General features: G+C 36.6%; 1 protein-coding gene across 2 annotated transcripts in view; it reads left to right on the top strand.

The window, feature by feature from the left end:
• The window catches only part of sgcd (sarcoglycan delta), a 276,254-nt gene that overhangs the window by 204,029 nt on the left and 61,831 nt on the right, over positions 1–10,394 (top strand). For both annotated transcript variants that reach the window (XM_015395461.1, XM_015395460.1), the window contains 2 exons: positions 1,454–1,541; positions 8,565–8,684. In XM_015395461.1, coding sequence (XP_015250947.1) covers positions 1,454–1,541; positions 8,565–8,684 — 208 coding nt within the window. The remainder of the gene's footprint in view (positions 1–1,453; positions 1,542–8,564; positions 8,685–10,394) is intronic.

Below are 10,394 nucleotides of genomic sequence, written 5' to 3' on the forward strand. Positions count from 1 at the left end.
TCATGGGATAGCATGTTGCCATTTGTTTGTTTTTGGTTTTTTTTGGTTTTTAAATAAGAAATAATAAAGGTTTTTTTTGTAGCAGGTGGTTCTACGTATCAATGCATCCGGTGATCATCAATACATCTCTAAAATTTCCCGGTTCTTTAAAATTACCCTGAAAATTATACAGAAATGTTCTAATATTACAAAACTGAATTTTTACTTGTGAATACTTAAGTATTTTCCAAAGTGAGTATTTCACACTTTTATTTGAGTAGATGTTGGATCAAGTAACTTTTACTTGTAGTTGATTAAGATTTGACTGTAATTATCAATACTTTTACTCAAGTGATAAGTACTTCGTCCACTGATGCATATAGAAAAACTCACTAATTTAAATATCTCAGAATCAGGATCCACAGTACACTCTTGTGTACATTCCACATTCAGCAGCTGGTAAACAACTCCGGGTAAAGTAAGGTTTTGTATTTTTGAATTCAGACATATGTTTCTTTTAAGGCTCGAAAGAGTCTTGTTTAAGCCAGTCAGTATTGGAATATGGATAAATACTGTAAATGCACACATCAGTTCAGAGTCTGCTGAGGTCTACATTCAGCTTAGCATAGAGAGAGGTTCATCTCCGGCCTCAGGGTCCTGACTCATCACTGTGCTTTTTATGTCTGTGTTGTTTGGTCATCCCTGAAGTCTAAAGGCTTCAGACTTTCTTTTTAAGGAAAGCTTTAAAATTGAATAAATGGACTTTTTAGACTCTTTTAAAAGGATCAAAAGGGATGAAGAAACATTCGTTTGTAACTGCTTCCCTTGAGTAGTTTAATTATAGTGTGAAATTGTCATGATGGTATTTTTGGAGTTGTGTTTCACAGTGTGAAACTGACATATGATTTTAACACCTTCCTGTCTTAGCCAGGATGCTCTTGAGAAGAAATGTTTAATCTCAATAAGATTGTCCTGGTTAAATAATTAAATAAAATATCTGACTGACTGACTGACTGACTCTTTTTGCCCCATTGATTAGAAGTAAAAAGTGCTTTTAAGGCCTCTTTCAACTGTCACTATCAGTTTGGAAGTAGTCCTATTTAAATAGGGTGTTCCAAACCAGCTTTGTAGTTATTTTTCTTTTGTACATGCAATTGTTGTAGATTACCTGTATTTATTGAATGTGCATTTTTTTTTTTTTTTGCAAGAGCACTTTGGTGCTCATTATAATCTATAATTTTGAAAATTAGGCCCTACATGTAGAAACCTTTGCAGGGAATTTACTTATTTTTGCAAACCGGTCTTAAAGTTCATTCAAAACATAGGTTTGTCAGGTCCTTCATCTCGAAAAGAAATGAGTTTCTCATCAACTGTTGCTTTTTTTGTTGTTTGTTTTATTTGCTTGGCAGCTCAGTGCTTTTTAAATCTGCCAGGCTGAATGTTTAAATGAGTAACACGGTGGATCTCTCCGCAGGGCCGATCGCTGTTCCTACAGTCATCCAGAAACGTCTCGGTCAATATCGTGAACAGCAACAACCAGCTGCTCACGCAGCTCGTCACAGGTAAGACTCAGCAGGACCCACACCCACTACTTTCATGGAGCTCCTTGATGTTTCTTTTATGTGATGTATGTTCCTTCAAAGGCATCAGTCCTGATGACGTCTATATCAGCAACAGAAAACAAGATTTAACAATCTCCCCTTAGCATCAAAAACAGTAATAACTGTGAATTATTTACCTTCAAAACACATGAGGTGAGGCAGATCTGATAAATCTTAGATTTTCATTCAAAGGAACCTTAAATTGGACTATTCTATAAAGAAACTTGATTTTCCAAAATCTTTTCTGGATTTCTCTATTTTCCTTATCATGTGGGCTGTTTAGGTTTCTTTTGTTGCTTTCATCACAGTACTCCAATTGAGATAGCATGGCTTGTAACACTGCTCAACGTTGGTGCGCATAAAACTACTGACCATTTAAAAATATATATATATATTCTGCTTATTGTCATTTTTTTTTATCTAAGGTTTAAAATGTACTTATAATGTGTTAGATTTTTATGGGAGGGGATAATAATACCAATGCCATACTCTCTTTTATCGAGGGCTCTTGTTTTTGTTGTTAGTTTTTCTTCTTTTCGGCCATTAAGGTCAGTGATTTCCAAAGATCAGTTGTGGCCCTTGGGAGGATTCAGTGTGTTCCCCTGGCCATATTCCAAAATGTAAGTTCAATTCAGTTTATTTGTTCAGTGAACATTTCATCTCAAAAGAGACAATGGTCGGATTGGCAAACATTTCTATCAAAAAAAAAGAAAAAAAGCTGATTGCACTGAGTCGTGGACTTGCAAGACATGCTCCTCTCGGATGAGATAGCTGTCACGATTTTGGCTTGAATTTTGTTGTTGACTCTTCAGCAATCCCTCACACCTAACACATATTCAGCCACATCGGAGAAGAAAGCGTCAGCAGAACCAAGCTCAGTGTGAGCCACCTTCTGTCTAGGCCAACTGGGGTTCAGACAGATAGAAGCAGAGATACTAAAAGAACCAGATATACAAATTGTTACTGTTCACTGGCGTACTGGTGCCCCCCTCCAGGACAGAAACAGTGAAGCAGTTGAGATCTGCGCCAGTTCTGCTGTCAAAGGATGGTTCTTGTGTTCTCCCTTCACCTTTTATTGGGTCAAAAGGATACTTTCCTGAGTTGAAAAGGAGCTCTAGGCAGCTGTCCACACAGCCTTTAGCCATATGGACATCCTTATATGACAGCCTTCCAGAAAAAAGTTACACAAATGTCATGAATGACTGAAGCTGTCCATTATAAAACCCATATGAAGGTACATGTGTATTTCTGTTAAACTCTGGGGGATGGGATGTACCCGCCACTCATTCTGTCAAACACAGGATTGTGGCCAGTCCTATAGCTCTGATGATGTTCCTATGCCAAATGATTTATCCATAGGAGGTAGAGGCTTCAGAAATGTATATCAAAACCAACCCAATAGGGGTTAATATGTTTATACTTTCATTTGATGACCTCTGTTCACGAATTGGCCCATAAAGCAACTTACCCAAACAACATTAGTTAAGTTAGAAGATTGTCTTCCAAATTATATGATTCGGAAACGATGGGGTATATTTATTAACGGCAAAATTTTGTTAAATGTTTTGTTGCTTTTTAAAATGTGACCTGGTGCTATTCATAAGGTTTGAAATTACCTAGATTTCTTATCTTAGAACACCAGTTAAATTTAGTTATATTCGAAGTATTATTTTATTTACTGCTTCTTACATTCACCATGTTTTTAAAGGGAGCACTTGTTTGTTCTTTCTGCTATATTTCTAATATTTTTATTATGGCAAAATAAAAATACAAAGGGCAGACAATCTTACAAACCAAGGGACACAATTTGGACAGAAATAACTCTCTTTAACAGCAAACCTTCAGCCACACATGAGTGGGTAAGAGCAGCAATTTACTTTTTTTACAGAAGGGCATGCACACAAAAGCCCCAGTCCTGTGCTTTTGGTTTTTACCAAAAAAGGAGGGAGTAAAAGACAACAGTAGCTCTCTTAGAGGCTTTCTCTAAAATAAGAAATTGGCTGAACAGAAGCTGCTAGACTGTGATTAATTCCATAGGATGGGAGATTTTGCATACAGTATGTCTCATCAAAAGAACCTTTAACAGTTTTATCAAGAATAAAAAAAACGTAGAACATGATTGAAGGAACAAATGTCTCAACCAAAGTACACAAGATCAAAATGTTTACTCTGCATCAACAACTAATGGCTCCTTAACTATGTTGGTCTACACTATTTGCGAAAATCTTCTGAATTTAGTTCTTTTTGTTACATTTAGGTACCTCATTTTTAAAAAATAATTGCAAAAGGCTATCTTAAATAATAATTTCATCAAGTAAAACTCTTAATATGAACCTAGCTAGTAAGTTTTCTTGAGTAGGTATTTGACTTCAAAATTGTCACATCATTCAAGCAGATTCAGATACACACTAAGGAGGGGTGATTGCAGTTCCTGCATTGAAAATGTGTTATTCTGAGTAGTATTAGCTCATCATTTCCAGTTCATTTAAATTCTGCTAATCCTCAAAAATACGCCCTTCATGAGTTTAGCCTCCGCTTCTTTTCTTCTACCATAATCACAGTCTCTCCTTTACTTGCTGCACTTGTCAAAACCCAAAGGAGTTGGCGGTGTTGAATGAATGGTGCTCACTGTGCGTGAACAAGCTCAGGAAGTGTCTTTCACATTCGAGAAGGGCGCTGACATTTGGCTTCTGGCTCTGAAAGGGATGCAGCCGAATACGCCCCAATGTTTGTCCCTTGGATGACTAAGCAGAGTTCGTGTCATGGGAAGGAACTTGAAATCATCCCGGAAAGTGACACAATTAATTGCTCTTCTGTCAATCAGTCACACTCAGAGGCATGTGTTTTCTGCCTCTAGGTTAAACAAAGCAATTAAGGTCAGACACACTTCCCTGTTTTTTCATGTCGGTCATGACACCATTCAGGTTTGTCTCAATGTATCTGAGGTTTTTCCCAAGTGCCATGCAGATTTGTTGTGACTTATCTTTTGGTGTATTTCTTTTATTTTAACAGAGAAGGATTTTAAAGAAAATGAAATCCATATTTTTTGTTTTTTATATTTCCTCATATCAATCCAAATGTTAATATTTAATGTTTAAAAGGACTTTGGGTACATGTGCATTCACAGGACAGCAATCGTAATTAGACGTGACATGCCGCTTTCTTTTACCTGTGAAATTTATAGTAGACAGTGCCCTAGATAATTGCCCATGAGAGCATCCTATCAGGCTTGTGGGCTAATATTGTAAATAAATAATGCACAATCTGATTTAAAACTGATGAGAGTTTAAGCCCAACTAAGAAAAAATGTATCACAAATCAGAGCTTCTACAGGCAGTAAAGAGAGAAAAAGGGTGAATACACTCTTCGGTCTTGATTGTCTAAAATCCCAAAAATGGCTATCTAAGAAAATGGTGCAATGTTTAAAAAAAATACAGTATAACTGGTTTGATGTAGTGTTCACTTTTGGTATTCTAATTTGAAATGAAATTGATGACAAAATTGGAATAAATGCATAATTATCAGATTCATAGCCATTGTCATGGAATAAGCAACAACTTTTGACGTGTAATATTCATCAGTAAGCAATGAAGTGATTGTGCAACAATAATTTTAGCAGTGATTAATATCAGTGATCCTATCAAAGATTAGAGATGATTAGCATCAAGTATAAGAGTCCCCTTGCGTTCTAAGAATTATATTTTCAGAGATTCACGTCAGTAAGCCAATCAGTGATTAGAGCCAGGTTAGTTAGCAGTAGTTAATTAATAAGTCCAACACTAAGTTGGCAGAAATTAACTTCATGACGACTAGCTATGATTAGCTTCAGAGAGTCATTCACTGATTTTTCTTCGATCAGGTTAGGAAAATATAAGCATAAAATGAAACTAATTTTTTTTTCAACTAGTTAGTAGAATTGATAACAGATCCGTAAGTTTTCAAAAATCTGTTGCAATATCTGCCTATTCTTGGTTTGGCAATAATGAGCATTATCTTGATAGTGATTAGCATTAAATATTAAATAACAAAACAATGTGAAGCAATTTGTAAACAGTGAAAGTAGACTTAAAGTGTGACAAAAGCAGCACGACATTTGTAATTTTCTCTTGACTTTAACTAATCTGGCTGATAATTATCAATTACTGTGAAAGTGATTAGCATTGGCTAGCCTATAAGTTCTTAGAATCGGCTATACAGTAATATAGATTTTTTTTCTATTTTGTAATTATTATAAGTTAAACTATCAACAGTTTTCAATAATTAATTTATAGGTATTTGTATTATTAAGTGTAGCAGTTAGTAATTAAACTCGTAATATACTGTAGACAGCCACAACATTTTAAGATTTCAGTCCCAAGGTGCCTGGTTTACATGCAAAGTCTATGGTGGATGGCATCAAGTGTCTACAAGAGATCCTGCAGCACATGGGACATGTCAAATTTTGTAACGTTTCTTGTGCCAAGCACTGTGCATTTAAAACATTCAAACATCCAAAAAAGGCAAATGCTGGAGTTAGAAAATCTGAATATTTTGCAGCTCAACACAGATTGTCAACCAATCATAGAAGCTGATTAAGGAGCCTTCTGGGAGACAAACACAACATTCAAGCCATGATCTCGCCTCCTGATGAGCTTTCAGCATAAAACGGTGAATAATTAATATTCAAAGAAGTTAAAGTTCATTGGTTTTTACATAAAAATCCAAGAGGGTCTAATCTTCATGGATGAGGATTGAGAGTGAGAGTTATTACTCCACTAAAATATTTTCTTACTAAACTGGGGCAAAACAGCTTATTATACTTTATTAACTAAACATGTCAAAACCTGCTAGGAAAAGATATTTGATTTTATATTCCATCAACCGCTCGGAAAGACAAGCTGTCCGAGCAATAAGGGGGATCTTATAATGGAGCTGATATGGTGTTTAGTTATTAATTGGCTCTGTGAGGGTACGTTTTGACACTAATTCAAAGATATGATGGAGCCCTCTTGCTGCTCAGTATAAAAAACATTTTCACTCACTGCAGAAATGCTTAGTTGAACTTAATTGTGCTTATTTGAACAAAGGTTCTGTTTTTCTTTGAAAATATCTACCCATGAATGACTCACTAGATCCTATTTCATGCCATTTCGCATGAATTTAGGTCAAGGCTTTGAATTGGCCATTACTGTCCACTAATGTAATTCTATCAGCCCATCTTATTGGTTGAACAACCTCTATGCTTGGTGCCATTATGTTGCCCTCTGGCCTACTTTCTTTTTAGTTCATAAACATATCCATTGTGGAAGTTTTACTGTAGAAGATAATGTTACTGTTTAAAGGCGTTAAGTATATATAAAAAAGGGTCACCATAGTTGGAATAGGTTGCCAATAGGACCACCGTAAAGTAGTTAAGGATTTGATTCTCCGTTAAAACAATTACTTAAAGGGAAAGCTGTTTACTGAGTCTTTTTTGTTTGGGCATGTAAAGGTTTTTCTTATTTTTGATTGTTTTAATTCAACATTAACATGGTGCCGAAGTCCAGTACTCGAGAGCTACAAGCCTCTAACTTTTGTCGGCATCCTTCAACATAGTAAATATACTCTACAGACATAAACAGCAATTTTAAAAAGAAATTCGGATGATGCTTATTTTTCTGATTAAAAGTGTGCCATATTTTCAGAATAACAATCTTTAAGCAGGTATTAACTGGTTTTTCCATGAGTCGATATCTAGTGGAGGTGTCATTACCCTTAAAACTTTTCAAAGAAACTTGGAAAATATAAGTTACATTTAAAACACCTTTAGAATAAATAATACATTTTCTAATTATTTTAAATTGTCCAAAAAAGTTCTCTGTCCACACATCCGTGCATAAAAAAGCTACATCTCTAAAAACCTTCCTACTGGAATTGTCAGGGTTCTGCTCTCTGCTTGGGTGTATTTTTATTTTCTTTGTGTTTTGTCTTTGTAGTCGATTTTCACCAATGCTTAGTTCTGCTTGTTCGTGCTTGTTTCCTTTCTCATTGGCTTCCTCCTAGTTGGTCTTGCCCACACCTGCTCCCAATCTGCTGATTAGTCTGTCTTGGTTCAGTCTCCCCATATACACACCACCTTTGCAGTCAGTCGGTGCTGGTTTGTTGTTTTTTGTTGCTCCCTTACCTCTGGTTCCCAACGTGAGTTTTCCCTGACGTTTTGGTTCTTTGTATTTTTGGATTTTACCTCAGTTGCCTCATTAAATTTGCAAGACTCACCTCTGCCCGCTGTTCCCTGCATTTGGGTCCTCAAAAACCTCCACCCTAACGTGACAGTACCTGGTATCATCCCACGTTCCAAAGGCCCCAAAACCTGGCTTAACTGTCATGGTGTCACTGGACTCCACTGGCAGGTTATCAAAGCAACCCGGGCTTCTATTACATCTCAGCAGGCTGATCACTACTATGCCACAACGCATTAATAATTTCATGCAAAATTATTTAAAATGCATACCCACTATGCACAGCAACAAACATCATTTTCAGAAGCCAGACAATTTTGTTCAAAATACTCATGTTTTCTGTGATAGAGAATTTTGTTTTTATCATTTTCTATCTTTTTTTTTATCATAATCATCAAAATACATGAAATGGATCTGCGTTTCTAAAAAAAGATATTGTAGGAACATTTTTTCACTTTTCATGTCGAATCAATTGGATAAATTAATTTTGAATGATATAAGAAGTTAATAATATGCACCTCTCTTTTCATTTGTCTAAATCAAGTCAGAAATTTATATTCAGTAATGACTCAACAATCCTTGCGTGATTTTATTCATAATGTAACTACGGTTTAACTAAGTAGAAAAGCTGTTTTCAGGGTTTTAAAATAGGGTTGAATAAATACAGTAAGGCCTGCAGGACACATTACTATACTGTTTTTGTATTTCCAAGGTGAACTGAGAAGGAAGACAGCGGTAGCTTTGGTCTTCCTCTTTGATGTCTTCTCTCTGTCTGTGTTCGCTTTAGGATCCAGCGGATTTAAAGCACGGGGGAAGATGTTTGAAGTGAAATCCACCTCCGGGAAGCTGCTTTTCTCGGCGGACGAGCAGGAGGTGGTGGTGGGTGCAGAAAGGCTCCGAGTGATGGGTGAGTGGCCGGCTGCAGCGTTCAGATGCCCCCAATTCAGAGTGTGAAATTAAACTGTGAAGTCTGAGGCGTTATACCTCAAAAGATGCTGTTGAAGGAAGATTTTTGTCTCTGACGTCAGCTGGACATAATTTTTTTATTTAAATTTTGTCTCTTTTTTGGAGGGGGGCGGGTAGGAATATAAAAGTGCCATGGATATAAATGCAAAGAAAAATCAAGGTTAAGCTCACATTAGCATCATCAAGAGAGAGAAGTGAAGGCCTTAGATCTCGTGTTTGAGATGACAACCTGCACGGAGCGGATAAAGGAGGATTTTTAAAGCTTTTCCTCAGAGAGAGGAAATTTGAGCTCGGTCAGGAACAGCGATAGCGAGGAACTCATATTTCCAGCAGGAATCAGGGGGAGGAGGTGACATGTAGTCCTTTAGACAAACGAGTTTATGCTTATGACGGGAGATAAGAAGTGACAGAGCAGTTTTAACTGGACGGCCTCCGAGCGACGGAGACGTGACAAGTGATTTCCTGTGTGAGCGGAGAGGTGTAGCAGGAACAGTGAGGGAGAGAAAAACACAAGGCCCAAACAAAGCATCTGCATACAATTAAAGCTGCAACAAAGATGGTCCTGCAGCGTGATGGGAAATGTAATCTGCCTGCAGGAGGTGACAGATTTAATGTTGGCTTTCTCTTTTTCTAAGGGGCTGTGTCAGAAGATTTCAGCATTAAATTAAATGGAAATTATGAAATTTGTTTGACAGCGAGACCCAGCATGAGGGTTATTACTGAGCTGCTGTTCAAATTACCATTTCTGGGTCTGGAGGAAGGGGAAATTTATGCTGCCTGGGACCTCGGGAGGTCAGATATTCGACCAGGGAAGCTGAATAGATGATATGCTAAGTGGATGGATTTTGCTAAGCAATGAGTTCACAGCCGGAACAACCATCCAGCGACTTCACAAAGTCAATGGAGATTTCCAGCAGCAAATTATTCCTTCTAAACTACCTGCATACTTTATTTCTCTGCAGACATTAAGATGGATCTTCAGCATGTTTATTAAGCAACCTGTTGCGCATCTCCGTCCAGAAGGGAACTATTATGCAACAAACAAGCGAAAGGACATTTAGAAACAACACACTTGTACTGCTCAAATTTGAATCTGATGTAGAGTTTCTCCATATAAGGTCAACATTAAAAACACAGTCTTAAATTTATGGGACATCGCCACTACTATTTGGTAAAATGTCCCTTAATAAGTTTTACCCCTATTAGGTACTGGTGATAGCCCTAAAACAGGTTGTGACACAGCTCTAGCCTTTTCTTCACAGATTTTAACAATACTCCACCAAACTGTGATAGGGATGAGGTCCAGGGCATCCAAGAAACTTATCATAGTTCGACTTTTGTCATGTTTCTGGTGAAATTTGCTGAGTCACATAAAAAAAAAAAAAAAAACATTTCAATATATCGTTGGTGTGCTTGCCAGGTTTCCTTACTTGATTGATTGATTAATTAACTTTTTTGATCTCACAGTGGAGAAATGTACTTCTTACATAAGTTCAAATAGTCAAAAAGAAGAAGAAGGTGCCAAAAGGAAAAAAAAAGATGTATAGGGTATATATAGTATATACACTGTGTCCACACACACACACATATATATATATATATATATATATATATATATATATATATATATATATATATATATATCAGAGAT

The sequence above is a fragment of the Cyprinodon variegatus genome, unplaced genomic scaffold (genome assembly GCF_000732505.1).
Source record: "Cyprinodon variegatus isolate N-32 unplaced genomic scaffold, C_variegatus-1.0 Scaffold742, whole genome shotgun sequence".
Lineage (NCBI taxonomy): Eukaryota > Metazoa > Chordata > Actinopteri > Cyprinodontiformes > Cyprinodontidae > Cyprinodon > Cyprinodon variegatus.